Raw genomic sequence first — 18,463 nt, 5'->3', positions numbered from 1 at the left:
TATATATATATATGTATTTTCCCAGATGTCTGATGATCATTTTTTTCTAAGAAACCTATGTTGTTGATCAGAAAGAGGTAACTCCAAAAGGGATGGAGGTGGCTATAAATGTTTTTAATTCCTTTTTGAAATTTGTAAAGTTCTCAACATTTTTTGTATTTATAAGCATCAAATAGTAAAGGGTGTATGTATGTAACGTCAAGAACAGGCATCTTGTATTCTGGAACGCTTTCCAGGATAGATGGTGTAAATGTTCTAAAACTGGAGCTGCTTCTCTCATTTCCCTTAACTGAAGTACAATTGTAAGAAAGCAGTTCCTCCACCAATAGTTGTTATCTGAGGCGAGAATGGTGAAAATGCTGCTTTAGGCCTATGGCACTAACAGCTGGCCAGAGTTTCCTTTTTCAGAGTTCCTTTTGTGGAAGCTCCAAGTCAAAAAAAAAAAAAGTATTTTCAGCATCATTCTATTAAAAGCATTTTTAAAAAATGATTGTTGACCTGTAAGTACTCTGTAAGAACTAAAAGCTAACCTGAATCCTCCCAATATCCTTCAAACCTAGAACAGTGGCTAAAAGTTTCACTGATTCACAGATTTAAAATGTTTACTAATGTTATTTTTTTATTTCTTAGCTTCAGATTTTAGCCAAGAGAAATTGTTAATTCTTCAGGCTCTCATCTAGCCTCACAGTGGAACTGCATTAGATGTTTTACTAAAGGTTTTTCCAATACTAAGTGTTTGGGAACTTGTAGTGGACCCTTAGTAAATATTTTTTGACAAGAGGAATTGATGAGCTATGAAACTATTGAATTTATTCTTTTCTAGGTAAACAGCATAGATGTTCAGACTCATCTGAAAGAACCCGATGATGAATGGAATTGTGAACTATAGGTGAGCTCTTTCACGCTCCAAGGGACGCAGCGCAGCCTCTGCTCTGGACACTTCTCCCTGTTCATTACAGTGACTATTATCTAGGTTGTTGCACTACCACTGTATCTGTACAGACTTCAAATGTGGCAGCCCTATGGCCTATTTCTGCTGTTAGGATTATTTGTCTGTAATTCCCCAGGTTACATGACCTCTAGTGCAAGTACCTTGTTTACTTAGTCTATTTTTACATATCTGATATACAAGACATAACTTGAAATATGATAGATATCACTGAAGATTTGTTTAAATGATATTTTGTAATGATACCTAGTGGCAAAGCATTCATTTTCTAATCTGATGTTATTATAGTACTGTCTAGCATATATGTGGATTCTACATGCCAAATGTCACACAAGTTCTCAAGGCAGCTGTGAGATTAAAAAAACAAAAATTATTACTCATATTGCCTATGTCATCCCAGACATTTTTGTGCCGTCTAATGGCAGTGTGCTGAAAATAATTGCCAAAATTTTGAACCTAAATCTGACTGTGCCTCTAGATGTAATTCTTAATCTGTGAAAAATACAGGGAAGAGAGAAACTTATCACTGTGCACCACAGAAATGATGTCTGCAGATTCAAAACTGTAAAGGAGAAATGACCCCGTTTCTTCAAAAATAAATGTTCCGAAGAAAGATCAAAGTTGCACCTATAGATTCAGTGAATTTAAGCGACATATCAACTAATTGTGATAAATGGGCTTATTTTTGGATCCTGATTTGACCAAACTGTAACAAGCAAATCTGTGAGACAATCAGGATAACTTAAAAATTGACCTGATACTTCATATTAGTTGGGATAATGGTTTTGTGGTTATGTTGAAAACAAGAGTCCTTATCTTTAGAGATACATTCTCAAATATTTATGGTAGAAATGAAACCTGGAATTTGCTTCAAAATAAGCCTGTGGATGTTAAGTGCTTTGGAGGTATTGATGAAATGAGATTGATCTTGATAATTGTTATTAAAAGTTGAGTGATAGTTATATGATGGTTCATTAAATGTTACTCTACTTTTATATGTTTGACATTTTCATAATAAAAACTTAATAAAAATTGCTACCAGAGTTTTCATTGAAGCTAACATATAAGATTTAGAAAAAGAAAAAGGAAAAAATTTTAGATTATCCAGAAAATGCTGGCTCTGGAATGGCTAGTATTTGCCTTACTACACTAAGAGTTTTTCCTTCTAATTTGGCCCATTGAAATTAGAAGATTTAAATTCTCATACCTTGTATTTTCTCCCTTACACCTTATACATTCTATTTTATTTTTACATATATGTATATTAGAAAAGGAGCTGATTCTATCATTGTGTTGAGCAGATTGTCTAATAACAGTGTAGTTCATAATCAGTATAGAAAACCGAAGGGACAGCGGCTCTCGAGCAAGTTTATAGAATTTAATAGAAATTTATATGCCATTTTCAATTCATTTTTTAGGGGAATAGTGACTGTAGCCTTGTTAGTGGCATATTCACTAACTTTAAACTTGTGGTTGAAGGTACGGCAAACAGGAAGGTAAGTAGTTAGCATTCCTGACTGCAGTGAACCATCTTGTGTCCTTCACACACTGCTAACATTCCTTCAGTTTTGCTCTAAGAGTTCTCTAGACTAAAATTATCTAAGTCAGAGTTAGTGAAGCTGTGTTGAAATCAACAGGCGTGGAGTTTGTTCTGATTGTTTTGTTGGTGGAGGAGCAGGCCAAAAATGAGAACATTTAGGCCTCTTCCAGGAATGATGAACACCTTATTAAGTGTGCAGGGCTGTGAAGCGGAACAGTCCATTCTACTCTTGCTCTCTGTGTTCCAATCCCACCAGGAAGCATAGCCCCAGAAGCAACTGACTCAGAGAACAGAGGGAGCATTTACTCAACAACTCTGCCCACAGCTGGGTAGCTCTTCCAATTCCAAGGTTGCCCTCTTAAAAGAAAGCATGGAATTCCTCAAGAGCCATTACCGATCTTTCTCCCTAAGCTGTTTCCTAACTTGAGTTTACTCTAATTTTAGCAGATTTCTAACAATTGGAGGCAAGCAGAGGCAGAGGACTCAAACTCTCATCTGCAAACAGCACTGCTTTTGAGAAGCACTTCTTGAGCTAGGGGAAGTTAATCCCCTAGGCTTTATGTTCCCAGACACCACTGCTTTGTTATGACAGATTTTAATCAAAATTATACTTAATAACCTGAATGCCTGTGTCTTCTAACCTCTGAGTTCCTCTAGCTCTGGGATCCAGACTAGATTGTACCTGTATTTTCCCAGTTTGGCACAGAGTCTAGAACATGGTACTCCACCACTGCTCATGACATGCTTATTATATAAATTACTGTCATATCTGTCAAAACTGTATTGCTGTTACTTTACTCCATTTATGGAGAATGTGAAGGTTGAGACACGTAAGACTGATCTGTACACAAACTTCCTTGAGAAGAATACTTTGTGCTTTACTTTTCAGAAATTTTCTTGCACCAATTAGTTCTAATTTGTTAGCTTCATAAAGTAGTATGTAGTACTGCCCCAAGTGGCACTTGATAATTCACAGCAGGTTTCCCAAATAGAAATGACAGAAGAACATACTACGGCCTCAGTACTAATTAAGTTTAAGAATGACTGGATAAATACAAGTACGCTAATCATTTTATAGATAAAAGACATGGATAGCAGTCAGGATTATATTCACATAAACTAGACAAGGCCAAGACCTGACTGATGTAACTAGCATAGATACAACAAGCCACTTTTAGATCTACAGTTTATTAATTACATAGACAGTACAAATAAGAGTGCCAGTTCTCCCATACCTTTGTCCCATATACCAGAAAACACAAGAGAAAAAAAAGGGGGGGGCTCTGTGGACAATTCAAGTTTGGGGATACTCACATCACTGAGAAATCTAGACTACAGCAGAGTGGTTTTATATTCTGCAGGCCAGAAAGCCCCATACCTCATCAAAATCAGTAGGCGGAAAGAAACTGCCTCAGGATATCCTTATAGGAGAGATCTGTGTGTAAGATCTAGCATCAAACATAAGACATCACTTGAAATATGTTTAAATTGTTATTTTGTCATGACACCAAGTAGTAAAACATTTACCTTCTAATGATCCATTCCCCTTCTGTGAGCTGCTTTTTGAACATTTGTATGTCCTGATAGCGTCAGTGAAATGTCCTATCTGTGACCCAGGAGAAGGTTTCTTATAGCAGCTCCCTACAACCTTCCATCTTCTTATACTCAGGGAGGGTCACAAGGCATTTAAACAAAACTCAGATTAGTTGCAGTTCTGAGCCTAAATGGAAATGCAAAGGTGCCAGGCCACCATGGAGGAGACACTCTCCTACAACTTCATTCTCCTTTCACATACCCAACTACAAATTTTTTCTATAAATATAGGCATGTGTGGTATAGACTACATTTTGTTATCTGGGAAGCAAAAGATCCTCAAAGCCTTCAACCCAAAACAGTCATCATGGATAAAGATTTTAGATTGCTGGTAATAGCTTAACAAGATAACAGCCCAGCGGTCTAAAACAAAATTGGCAGAGGCCAAGTTTTGATTGAGTAGGGCATCCAGTGCTAGGATAACTACCTACCTGAAGTTTGGCTAGTTATGTTGATTCTTGGGTCTAGTGCTTCATCAGAAACATACTGGTTAAGGGATGAAAAGCAACCGCAAACCACTGAGCTTCCTCATGTCTGATTATAGCAATGCATCCATAAATCATAAAAGCTCCTATTATTCACACAGGTGATCCCAAGAGACCTCCTTCAACACTATGGCATCTGCCCAGGAGCTAAGCACAAGTGAGGCCATCTCCATCTTTAAGTGTGATATGCCAGAGGACTCGGGTTTAACTGTCCTTGCAGAGAGGCTCTGGTACATGTGATGAGTTTGCAAGGTGCTTCTTCCAAGGCCCATATAATTAACAATATGGATGGTCACCAGCTCAAGGCCTATGACAGCTTCTATTTCCAGGTGACCCCAGTATGTACCCAGCAGTTACCACTCTAATGACATATGGCATGGGGGCTAGTAGGTCAGTTTCTTGCATCAGAAGACCAAGGCCATTGTTGGTGGTCAAGAAATTCAAAGAGGCATAAGGGGAGGTTGCTAAGCTTCTGCAGTGAATGAATTTCTGGGGGTCACTAATAGGAGAGCCTATAGAACAGTATTTGAAAAAACCTCCTAGAGCCTTTTGTAGGAGGGAACACCATTCATGTGGGTCTATTTGCAAGTAACACAATGGGCTTAACATTTTAAAGTGAAAATATGGTGCCTCCACAACTGCACCCGCCCCCCAAAAATAGATGTCAGGCTTGTTTTAATATTGGTTCTAATACATTCAGTAGTGGTTTTCTGACAGTGTCAAGGATGGAGCAGTTTTCAGTTTACCCATGCATTTTCAGAAATTTGTCCAAAATGGCAATGTTCTGCACTGTGTGTGTGTCCTGACCCATTCTTTATTGTGTGTGTGCATTCCTTTTTAAACATCTGTCCTGAATGAGAGTATTTCCATGGAGTCCCTTGGAAGAAGATGGCATCAGTGTAGTATCACACCTGTGCTCCTGGAGAAAGCTGAATTCAATGAAGGTCTTTCCTTCAAAGATAATGTAATACAGCAGAGCTGTTAGGTGTGCCAAGAGTAGCCAGGTAAAGGTGTCTCATTTTCATCTGAATGGTTAGGAAACGGACTGAGAGGCTTTTGAACAAATCCTATTATCCAAATCTATAACAGAAAATCACTATCAGTTTCTGATTAAACAGGCAACAATTTCCATAATATTAGTTATATTATGGAAATTGTTGGCCTAAATGAGTGGGGTCATGACATAGAGGCTTTGGTAATACATTGTGAGGTCCCATTCATTCTAAGATGGACAACATGCTGAATTAGGCTTTTAAATAACGTAATGGGGATAATCATCCCTTTTTTAAGTAGGTATTAATCCTTGAAGACTTCATTTCATTATTCTGTATTAACTAGATAAGGGTGGGGAAGATGTTCCTGTAGTCATTTCTTCAAGCTGCTTTGTACTTGCCAAAATCTTAATTTATTCTTCATGCTAGGATAGGGGCTGCGATGAATATAGAGATTGATGATGTTAGTGGTCGTAGTGGTTCTTTTGTGAATAATTTTACTGCGTCAGCAATTGGTTGGAGTAGTCCGTATGGTCCTACTACGTTGGGTCCTTTACGTAATTGTATGTAACCTAATACTTTTCGTTCGATTAAGGTTAGGAATGCTACGGCAAGTAAAATTGGAACAATTAGTGTTAGAAGATTACTTATGAACATGTTGTTAGGGAGAGGATTTGAACCTCTGAGTAATAAAGGTTTAAGTTTTACGCAATTTCCGGGCTCTGCCACCCTAACGAAGCCCTGTTTCTAGGGCAGGATTATAATAAATTACTAGATTGAGATTAATTCATCTATTGATTTTAAGGCTCTCCTGTAGAGTTGGCCTTATTTCTCTTGTCCTTTCGTACTGGGAGAAATATTAAATAGATAGAAACCGACCTAGATTGCTCCGGTCTGAACTCAGATCACATAGGACTTTAATCGTTGAACAAACGAACCATTAATAGCGGCTGCACCATTGGGATGTCCTGATCCAACATCGAGGTCGTAAACCCTATTGTCGATATGGACTCTTAAATAGGATTGCGCTGTTATCCCTAGGGTAACTTGTTCCGTTGATCAATATGATTGGATCAATTGTGATGTATTAGCTTTGACTCGTAGGTCTTGGCTTGAATCTCTCGGAGGTTATTTTATACTCCGAGGTCACCCCAACCGAAATTGTTAACTCAGTTTTTTGTTCTTTGCTCACCTTTTGGAGGGAATTATATTTTCTTGAGTTAATTAATTGAAGCTCCATAGGGTCTTCTCGTCTTATTTTTTTACTCCCGCCTCTTCACGGGAGGTCTTACTACTTAGTCATTCAGAGCACCCTTGTCCACTATGGATATTTTAAGGCAAATGGTACTAAGACCACAGAGAGTTCAATCAAGGCCATAATTACGATGGTTAAAGTAAAGCACACCTGTTTACCTGCTCCTCAATATTCAGTAAGCCAAGATGATTGACTACCATGTTCACTAGCTGGTTCTCCATAAATAGAACCAAAGGATGGAGATATGTATGTATGTATGCATGCGTATGTGTGTATCTGTGTATGTGTGTATACATACATACATACATACATACACACACACGGAGAGAGAGATCTATTATAAGAAATTGGGTCATGTGATTATACACAGTTGTGAGTCCCAAATCTGAAGAATGAACTGGCAGCCTGCAGGTAAAGAAGAACCAGTGGTGCAGCTCTGATCTGCAGCCCAGAAGCCTGAAGACCCAGCCAGCTGATGGTACATCACATCTGAAGGTGGTGTGCTGAGTTCCTCCTTGCACCAGAAGTTTTGTCCCAGGCCCTTTTGAAATGACACTAAACAAATCATATTATCCAAATCTGTAACAGAACATCACTATCAGTTTCTGATTAAATAATCAACAATTTCCATAATATAACTAATACATTAATATATATTAATATATTATTAACTATAATATTTTATTAAATTGGATTGGATGAGGCCCACTCATATTAGAGAGGGCAATCTGCTTATAGGAAGTTCACTGATTTAAATTGTTGATCTTCTCTGAAACACCTTCCAAGTTGAAATTAAAATTAACTACTACCCCAAGTCAACTTACCACCTGTCATATATTAAATAATTCTTAATTTGGCCCTGGTGGCGCAATGGGTTAGGACACAGCATTGCAAGTCAGCCACAGCCACTTCAGTGCGAGTTCAATTCCCAGCCCCGGAGGTGATCCACATGGCACAGCAGACCTCTCCTAAAATGCCCACTGCTCCCCTCAGCAGTGTACTTGGTTGATCTGCCTGTTCTGCTCCCCACTCTGTCTCTGGTGAAGGCTCTCACCACTCCTGCCCATCTGGTTTGTACCCCAGTTATGTAAGAATAAATAAATTTTTTTTAAAAAAGGAAAAAATAAACAATACTTAATCTCCAAATAAGATAGTATAACAAGTCATTCTTCCACCTAACATAATACAGCTATCCTGCAGACAATGGAAAATATACTAACTCCCATTAGAAGAGAATGCAAAGTCTTTTGATAATGTCATTCTCATTGGGAGCTCATAACTTAAATACTGCGATATAAAGTCAGTAAATCTTATGTTACATGACAGAAGATTAACAGAGGAAAATAAGTTTATTTTACATACACACATTCAAAACAAAATTGGGAAGAAATACTCAGGACAACTGTAGTCCTTATTTCTGTAACAGGTCGTGTGATCATAGCTGCTATTCATACCTTCTTTTCTTACTCATTCCTTATTTCCTTTGCTTCAACAAGCACTACTGCTGATTGTGGTTCTTTACCTAATGATTTCATTCCTGAAGGGTCTGGGCCATTAGTCCTTCCTGAGTTGGGCTGAGTAGTTTTCCTTTTCTTCAATTACAGGGAATGATAACACAAGAAATGCCCTAGGTGATCTCCTATATTGCAAACATAGAAGCATATATATGCAAACATATTCTTCCTTACCTGTGTTGTGGAGTGTCACCCAATTTCCCTTGGTAGTCAGGATTAGTCAGCTCAGTCAATGCAGTAACTCCTTTCCTTGCATATTGATTCAAAGTGGTGAGGAATCAAAAACAGACAGGTCTTAACGTCCAGTTCAATGAAAACTCTGTTGTGTCTCTGGTGGAAGCTTTGTTACCTTTGGAACTAAGACCTCCAGGCCAACACAACGTTGTGTGAACAGAAAGCAAAATGTATGCTAGTGGGTCACAAGTGGTCATATTGACTAGTGTCAGTGCCATTTCCTGAGCCTGTGAATCCTGGTTACAGGAGAACCCCATATTGGAAGCTGATTAAGAACATTTAGGGTCTTCTGGATAATTTTGCCCAGTCCTAGAGAGCATGACTATCAACCTAGTGCTGTAGCTGAGTCTTCAAAAGGCAGTTCCACAGATCTATCAAGCCAATTACTTTAAGATGGTACAGACTGTGATAAAACCAGTGAATTTTATGACCATAAACCCATTGCTGCACTTCTTTTGCTATGAAGTACCTTGATCAGAAGCAATGCCATATGGAATAGGAGGGCAGTGGTAAAGTATTCTGTAATTCCATAGATGCAGGGAAGGTAAATCTGTATCCAGAGAGTTTATTTCAGTAAAAACAAAATGCTGCCTCTTCACTGTTGAAAGCTGTGCAATGTCATCAATCTGCCAGGGGGCAACAGGCTGATCACCCTAGGGAATGAGGCCATATTAGGAACCCAATGTTGATCTTTGCTGCTACCAGATTAGACACTCAGTAGTGACCACAGCCAGATTACTCAGGTAACTGCACATTGAGTAGCCCATGAATATACAATGTCATTCTTCTCACTGGCACGTGCTGCCTGTTGGCTTTTGCCCATAAGTCAGTGACCATATAACACACTGCCTTTGGGGAATTTTTTTTCTAGGCAAGCACCATGGAAATACATGGCTGAATAGAGTTCCCTGTTCCATATATAGTTGTAGCAGTTTTCTTCAAAACTACATAGCAGCAGTGGCCCAGTCCGCCCCCTCCCTCCATTGACCTTCAATTTAATTGATTCAGCTAACTGATCTCAGACATCCTCAGGAGCCCTAGGAAATTCAAGTGCATTAAAACCCACAAGAAGCCCAAGGTGGCTGCACATTTGCCATATCTGAGAGCCTCACCTGGGTGGTAGCCAGCTACTTCTTCACATAACCGTGACACTTCATAACATCTAGCTTTCCTTTTCCCTCACCGTAAGACTTCCACTTAATGATGTTTTTTGAGCAACATCTACTTCGTTGGTAGTCTCATTTCTGCTACTTCCCATGGTAGGGATGTCAGAGTATAGCAACACTGCTATCACTTTGTTAGTCTGAAAGGGGCCACCAGCATCCCATAATAAGGCAATTTAAGTCTCTGAAGTGGGATATACAGGTGGTCACCTGGGAGGGTGTCCAAAATCCCAGAGAGCACTTTGTGGGACAGTCATATCTTTGTGTCAGACATTCCAGTCTGTGTAATTGTCAGCTAAAAGGGGTTCTTACTAAAAAAAGAGAGAAAGAGAGAGAGAAAAGGGGGGGGAGTCCTCACTACTGACTGGCCCAAGGGGAAGACTTGCTAGATAATTTAGCTTGCTAGATAATTTCTAAGGACTATCGGTTGGGGTCACATTAAAAACAAAATGGCGGGACCTCCCTGGTGGTGCAACAGGTTGGATGCAGCACTGCAAAGCAGGCTGAAGCCGCTTCCATGCAAATCCAACCCCTAGTCCCCAAAGTGACCCACACATCATGGCAGACCACTCGTGACCCTCCCACTGCTCCCCTCAGCAGTATATTTCGTTGACCTGCCTGCTCTGCTCCCCACTCTGCCTCTGGTGAATCCTCTCACCGCCCCTGTTCTATATGCATAAATAAACAAATCTTTAAAAAATAAATAAATATTTTTAAATGGCTACCTTTTAGTGACTTTGGGGCTAGAGCTCCTTTATTTTATAATTTGAAATCTCTTAGACTAGGAAAAAAGTTCAACAAAGCAAAATGAAATAGTAAATGTTTTGTTTTTCTTCTCCTCCCCACCCCCAGCCCCATGTGACTCACTCACCAGCTGCATTCCCTGGAGCCTTGAGAACTAAGTGTGTTACTTCTCTAACAGTTCTTGATGTCCCCTTTTAAGATAATGATAGCATCAGGACAAGCCTCTGCCCGCGTTATGGGCTGCTAACCCTGGATGGCCACTCTGCTAGGGAAGACAACCCCCACAACACGTGGTACCTGGGAACACCAAGACCCTCACCCCTTTTTGCATCCTGCACTTCCTCACATCCCTTCTGTCTGTATATAATCACGACACCCCCACCATTAAGGGAGCCGGCACCTTATAGGGTACTAACCCAATTGCTGGCTGCTTTATATAAAAAACTCTCATTCAGAGACACTCTTGTGATTCAGGGTTTGACTTTCTGGGCATCCAGTGAGAGGCCCCGTTTGGTCATTAACAAGTTTATGTGGTGAGCTGAGCAGGATCCTCAAATACCCAACAAACATGATTTCTCGTGTGAGACCTCCTGTTTGTTTGCTAGAGTTGTTTTTTTTTTTCTTTTTTTAAGATGATCCATGTTTTTCTATCAGGTTCAGGATTATGCTACAGGCATCAAAATGAAGCATCCCAGGTGGCTAGGAGTTGGGGAAGGAGCAAGAACAAAGAAGGAAGGAAGCACAATGGACTGTGCTGGGCGATGGGTGAGTTTGGTGGTGGGTACGCTATGGTGGCAAAACTTGATAAAAGGCTCCTAATCTTGTCTCACTGGAAAATAAATTAATAATTAAAAAAGAAATAGATCATACAGGGCCCTCCCTGGTGGTGCACCAGGTTAGAGCACAATCACTATGAAGCTATCCAAGGCCACTGCAGCATGAGTTCCACCCCAACCAGGGAGGAGATCCACATGGCGCAGCAGACCTCTGCTGACCCACTGGCTGCTCCCCTCAGCAGTGTACTTCAGTCAAGCTGCTTGTTCTGCTCCCCACTCTGTCTCTGATGAATCCTCTCACTTCTGACCTGTATCCCAGTTCTTGTATGCATAAATAAATAAATCTTTTAAAAAAAGAAATAGATCAAACAGTACAATAAGTTTTACAAAAGCAAGATTATGTTGAATCCTGACATAAGCAACTCCAAAATTTATGTTGGCATTTATTTTGTTTTGATATACTAGATGCAGCAATTGAGACCACAGATGGGAATATGTCTGAGACTTCCTTATCACTGTACGCTATGCTTCAAGAATGACTCTAAGGGGCCATGGCTCAGCAGCTTAATGATTTTCAGCGGCTCGGAACCCACTCTTCCAGGCTGACTCACTCTGTTACTTGGCAAAGTGTCAAAAAACTGTCATTGTGTCAGAACCTCTCAGTAGTTCTGGGTTTAGCCACCTGCCACCACAAATGAAATCAAAATTGGTGCACAAAAACAATATACTACTACTACTAATAATAATAATAATTTACTTTAACAGGGCAAAGTGTTAGGGATAAGGTCCAGCTATCATGATGGTGTGAAGTGGAGCCGCCGTTACAAGAGCTGGTAGGTGACGTAATGCCTGTTGTGTCTGGAGCGGGTGTCAGGGTATGGCAGAGGCCTACCTCCGCTGAGGTTGGGGGCTCCCTACACGCACTGACTATGTGGCTGGCAGGCCAGCTGCTTTCTGCAGAAGTTCTGAGGACAAAGAGTGAGCTCGTGTGCAAAGTTCCCTGTTAAGGGCTCCCCAAAATGTCCATGCAGTCCTGCCCCCTTTCTAGACGGCCCTTGTTCAGGACATGAGGCAGACCATGGTGTTTAGGACATCAGGCAGACTGCATAGGCACTGTCCCCTCTGGCCTGTTGATATCTGGACATCAGGGGGTGGTTGTCCTCATCCTAGTGGGTAAGATTTGTGCCAAAACCAGAAGCCATGTTCATAGCCACAAGGGCCTAGGAATGCAGGGCTTTGCTGCGCCAGGCCATTCCAACACCTCCACCCTCTGACCCCTGCCCTGTGGAATCATCATTGGTGCCTGGGTTTCCTCCACCAGACATGACTCCTCCTAGCAACTTGTCACCCTCAATCCCATTTCCTGGGGCCCTTTCACCTGGTATGCTACTAGCTACGCCCCCACCGCCTACGCCCCATGGTGCTGCAGGACATGGCTCCCTAACAGCAAGAATGCAGACATTCATATCCCACTCATTCCCACAAGGTGGCATACTTCATCCAGGGACATCAAGATGCAGCTCGCCCACCCTGGCCAAATGCAACTATACCAGTCCCCAGGCAGCCACCACTGTGCCCATCAGTAGGAATGCCATATTATGAACTTCCACTACTGGGCATGTCCCCACCAGGACCCCGTTTGGGATGTCCCATTGGTCCCACTCCCATCGGAGTCCTGTGCTTCCACATGCACCATGGACGTCTTCCACTGATGTGTGCTCCTGGAGACACACACTGCCACCCCACAGTCCCGGGGAGGCTCCTCCTTCTACCTAGACCCACTCCCTGGTTTCCAGTCCCCTCTTGAGGCCTTCTCCCTCAGTCTGTTCTCATTCTCTTTCCTCCTCATATATCTTTCCAATATCTTTTTAATTTCTCAGACCAACTAAAGTTGCTGTAGTTGCTTATGGGGCTGAGGCACTAATCTCTTAGGCCTCTCTTTTGTAACTGTGGATTTTTTTTCACAGGGTTTTCCCCTCTATGTTGGTCCTAAGTATGTCTACAGATGCACAGATAAAGCAAAACTGAATTCCTTGTTAATAAAAAAGAAAGAATAGAGAAACTATAGAAAAGATTAATAACACTGTGAACTTTTTTTTTTTTTTTAAGATAAAGTTGACAAATCCCTGGGTAGGCTAAGGGGAAAAGATACAAGATACAAATGAATATAAACAGAAGTGAGAGTCATTACAGCTGATATTGCAAAAATATAAAGGAACATATGAGACTACTATAAATAAGTATATATCAACCATTTGGGTAAACTGAAAGTAATGGATAGATTCTTAGAAAAAAAACAAACCATTGGGCTTCCCTGATTGCTTAGGAATTAAGTCTCAGCACTACCACTGCCACAGCCTAAGTTCGATCCCCGGACAGGGTTATGTGCTATAACCCACATATGGCAGAGCAGACCTCTCTGTTTTTGCCTGTTGCTCCCCTCAGCAGTGTACTTAAGTCAATCTTCCTGTTCCGCTCCCCACTCTGTCTCTGGTGAATCCTCTTAGCTCCCACACTTCTCACCTGCACTCCAATTTTGGTATGTGCAAAAAAAAAAAAAAATACCAACACTGAATCATGAAAAACTAGAAAATCTGAGTAAAGCAATAACTAGTAATGACATTTAATTAGTAATCAAAATTCTCCCAACAATGGTCCAGGACCAAGTAGCCCCAATAATAAATTGTACCTAACATGCACAGAAGAATTACTACCAATCCTTCCAAAACTCTTCCAAACAATGATGAAGATGTTAGGTTCTCAAACTCATTTTACAAGCTCAGCATTATGCTGCTAACAAAGTGAGGCAAGCACACCTGAATAAAGAAAACTAGAAGCTAATATCCCTGTTAAAAACAAAGCAAAATAACACAAATACCAAATTCTACATCAAAAAGATAACATGATCAAGTTGGATTTATCTCTCAGATGCATGGATGGTTCCACATATACAAATCAATAAATGTCATATACCACATAACAAAAATGATGGGTAAATATATGACTCAATAGATACAGAAAAAGCATTTGACAAAATAAAACATCTTTTTATAATTAAAAAACTCAATAAATTATGTGTAGAAGGAATGAATTGAAACAAAACAAAAGCACCTATGATAACTAAAATCATCACATTCCATAGTGAAAAGATGAAGGATTTTCTTGTAACAACAGGAATAAGATAAGAATGCCCATCACTGCTATTTAATATAGTACTGTAAGTTCTATAGTCAGAGCAATTAAACAAGTTAAAGAAATAAAAAGCATCTAAGTCATAATGGAAGACCTAAAATTATCTGTTTCCAAATGACATAATCTTATATATCATATAAGACCATATATTTATATATCTTATATATACATACAGATATATATACATACACATGTATATACATACACACACACATACACACACACACACACATAATCCACCTTGAAGGCTTTAACAAAACAACTATTAGCATTATTATATGAATTCAGTAAAGTTGCAGAGCACAAGATCACCATACAAAAGTCAGTTGTGTTAAATCTGCAAGCTGACCATCAATCTGAACCATACAGCAGGTGAGGGGGAGTGGAAAAGGGAGTGAGAGGGGTGAAGAACAGGGGAATGTGGTGATGGATCACAGGTACTATGTGGTGGGAGAACTAGTGGGATTAGACCCGTGAGGAGAAATCAATACTGTACAAAAATTAACAGTAATGTAAAAAATAATAATAATTAATTTTAAAAAATCAGTTATGCTTCTATATATTAACAATGAACAAGCCAAAAACGACTTTAAAGGCCCTTCCTGGTGGTGCAGCAGGTTAAAGCACAGCACTAAGAAGCTAAAGACAAGACTTCAGCATGAGTTCAATCCCCACCAGGGAGGTAACCCACATGGCTCGGAGCTCTCCTGATCCTCCCACTGCTCCCCTCAGCAGTGTACTTCATCCATCTGCCTGTTTTGCTCCCCACTCTGTCTCTAGTGAATCCTCTCACCGCCTCTGCACCTCTGGCCTGTCACCCAGTTCTATATGTATAAATAAATAAATCTTAAAAAAAAAAGACTTTAAGAAAACAATTGTATTTGTGATAGCATCAAAAAGAAATATCTATGTATATATATGTTTACAAAATAAATTCAACCACAGTGGTTAAAGATGTATACATTGCAGGCCCTCTCTGGCACAGCACTAAGAAGCTAAAGCCACTTCCGCATGAGTTTGATTCCCGCCTGCCCCGGAGGTGACCACATGGTGCGGCAGACCTCTCCTGACCTTCCCGCTGCTCCCCTCAGCAGTGTACTTTGTCGATCTGCCTGTTCTGCTCCCCACTCTGTCTCTGGTGAAGCCTCTCGCCGCCCCTGAGCCTCTGGCCTGTATCCCAGTTCTGTATGCACAAATAAATAAATCGTAAAAAAAAAAAAAAAGATGTATACATTGCGAAACATAAAAACTGATGAAATTACTAACAAATGTAAAGAAATTTTGTACTTGTGGATTAGAACAATAATGCTCCAGTGTCTTTATAGCAAAAGCAATTTACAGATTTGATGCAATTCATGTCAAAAGTCCAATGGTATTTTTCACAGAAACAGAGGGAAAATCCTGAAACATGTAGGGAACTAAAAAAGGCCCTGGGAAGCTAAAGCCATCGTAAGCAGGAATAGCAAAGCGGGAGTTATCACAATTCCTGAATTCAAACTATATTATAAAAGTTATTGTCATCAAAACCATATAGTATTGATACCAGGTGGCAGGGGATCCCAAACAGATTGAGGCCCCCACTGCCCAACTACTTTAGCAAATACTGTCTGGGTTCTTCCCCAGCACACACAATTGCAAGACTGCTCCGGGCTCAGGAAACAACAACAAAGGGATTTATTTAACAAGCGGGAGAAACAAGAGTTAGTGGGGCCAGTACTGACCTTTTACTTTACCCAAAGTCATGTCCTGCACAAAGACCATTATGATGGCGTCTTCCCACTGAGGATGTGCAGCTCCTCTCCCAGACAACAGGCCACGTGTCTAAGGTGGCGTCTTCCTGCCTCTGCCACCTGGGACATAGGGCAGCCAGACTCCAGGCCAGGTTCCAACTCGCAAAGACAGCAGAACACATGAATGAAGCGCTGCTCCCAGAGCTGCAGCACGCTCCAGCACAGCACCAGATGAGTGAAACTCAGGACATTAGCCACAGCCACCAAATGACCCTACAAACAGCCTCACTCACATGGCTAAGCCAGGCTGTAACCACAGCAAAACCAGGAACGTTTACAGTCACTTGGCCTCTTGCAAAGCCTTTTCCTCTCCAAGGCTACTAAAGGCCTCCACCTTCAGAAGTACACAGCAGCTTTCTGCAAAATCAGCCTGGTGCAGGGCTCAAATCCACTGCCCCCTAAAATGCTGAAGCAACTCAAACCTCAAACTCGAACTCTCACAAACCACCACCTTTTCTCTCACTAGCCCCTTCTCCCTTATGCCCCGGCCACCCCATTTCCTTTCCAAGGAAGCCTCCTCAAAATTGATACTTTCTAACATTATCCCTGAGGTTGTTTGTCTTCACAGCAACCCCCTCAGGGAGGGGCACCACCTGCAACAGTCCTGGGCCTCAGTCCCTGGCTCCATCCCCCACTTTTAGTTTTTATCTCCATATCTATGGTGAATACTGGGCAAACCCTTTCCACTGGCATAAATATAAACAACATTACACAACACAGTGGCACAGCTACTGGGATCATTTTAGTTTTCATCACTATGTCTATATGTGAATATTGGACAAACCCTCCACATTGGAATAATTACAACTATATAACACAGTGGCACAGTGACCATATCAGTACTGGCATAAAGACAGACATGCAGTCAATCAATATCTGACAAGGGAGCCAAGAAAACTCAATTGGAAAAGGATCATCTCTTCAAAAAAGGAAGCTGACAAAATTAGATAGTCACGTGCAAAAGAATGAAATTCAGCCTTAGCCTACACCATAAACAAAAATGAATTCGAAATGCATGGAAGACTTAAATGTAAGACCTGAAACCACAAAACTCCCAGAAGAAAAAATAGGGAGTAAGTTCCTTGCCTTTGGTCTTGCCAATTATTTTTTTGGAACTGACACCAAAAGCACAGACAACAAAAGACAAATTAAATAGGTTGGACTACATTGAATGAAAATATTAAAATATTCTGAACAGCAAAGGAAACAATCAAAAAATGAAATGGAAGCCTATGAAATTGGAGAAAATATCAATAAATGCAAACCATACATTATAAGTGGTTAATATCCAGGATATATAAGGAACTTATACAACTCAACAGCAAAATAATAACAACCACCCAATTAAAAATATCTTATTTTCCGCCCGTCCTGGTGGCGCAGCGGGTTAAGCACAGCACTAAGAAGCTAAAGCCAGTTCCGCATGAGTTCGATTTTCGCCTGCCCCAGAGGCAGACCTCTCCTGACCCGCCCGCTGCTCCCCTCAGCAGTGTACTTCTGTGATCTGCCTGTTCCGCTCCCCGCTCTGTCTCTGGTGAATCCTCTCACCATCCCTGCACCTCTGGCCTGTACCCTGGTTCTGTATGCATAAATAAATAAATATTTTTTTAAAAAAATATCTTATTTTCCAAAAACTCACAAATAGTCTATAGGGTCACGAAAGTATGTTCAACATTACTACTCATCAGGGGAAAAGGAATCAAAACCACAATGAGATATCACCTCACACTTGTTATGATAAAATCAAAAGCTAACAAGCATCGCTGTGAGTGTGGAGAAAAGGGACCCCCTGTGCATTGTTAGTGGGAATGTAAATTGGTATAGCCACCCTGGGAAACGGTATCATTTTTCAACATGATAAATTAACCAACTTTGAAATATTTCATTTTAGTCTCTTGAAGATTTATTTTATTTATTTATACATACAAGAACCTGGTTATAGGCCAGAGGTGTGAGAGGTGAGAGGATTCACCAGAGACAGAGTGGGGAGAAAACCTGGCAGATGTACTGAAATACACTGCTGAGGGGAGCAAAGGACAAGACAAGAGGTCTGTGGCACCATGTGGTCAGCTTGCTGGCAATGGATAGAACTCGTGCTGCAGTGGCTGGTGATAGCTCCATAGCACGGAGACTTTAACCCCTGTGCCACCAGGGAAGCCCTCTAATTATATTAATTATATTCTTAATTACTACCCTAATTTGAGTCACTACCAATAGGTCTTACAATTTTTTATCA

The 18,463-nt window shown here is 40.7% G+C and overlaps 1 protein-coding gene across 1 annotated transcript in view; it reads left to right on the top strand.

Annotated features, from left to right (window-relative positions):
• LOC101619476 (diphosphoinositol polyphosphate phosphohydrolase 3-beta) overlaps positions 1 to 1,896 on the top strand; it is a 6,519-nt gene extending 4,623 nt beyond the window's left edge. The window contains exon 2 of the mRNA XM_012730222.1: positions 824 to 1,896. Coding sequence (XP_012585676.1) covers position 824 — 1 coding nt within the window. The 3' untranslated portion in view covers positions 825 to 1,896. The remainder of the gene's footprint in view (positions 1 to 823) is intronic.
• Positions 1,897 to 18,463: the final 16,567 nt, after the last annotated feature.

The sequence above is a fragment of the Condylura cristata genome, unplaced genomic scaffold (assembly GCF_000260355.1).
Source record: "Condylura cristata isolate star-nosed mole 26May11 unplaced genomic scaffold, ConCri1.0 scaffold00027, whole genome shotgun sequence".
Classification (NCBI taxonomy): Eukaryota; Metazoa; Chordata; class Mammalia; order Eulipotyphla; family Talpidae; genus Condylura; species Condylura cristata.
Note: the sequence above shows the minus strand (reverse complement) of the source record. Positions and strands in the feature narration are given on the sequence as shown.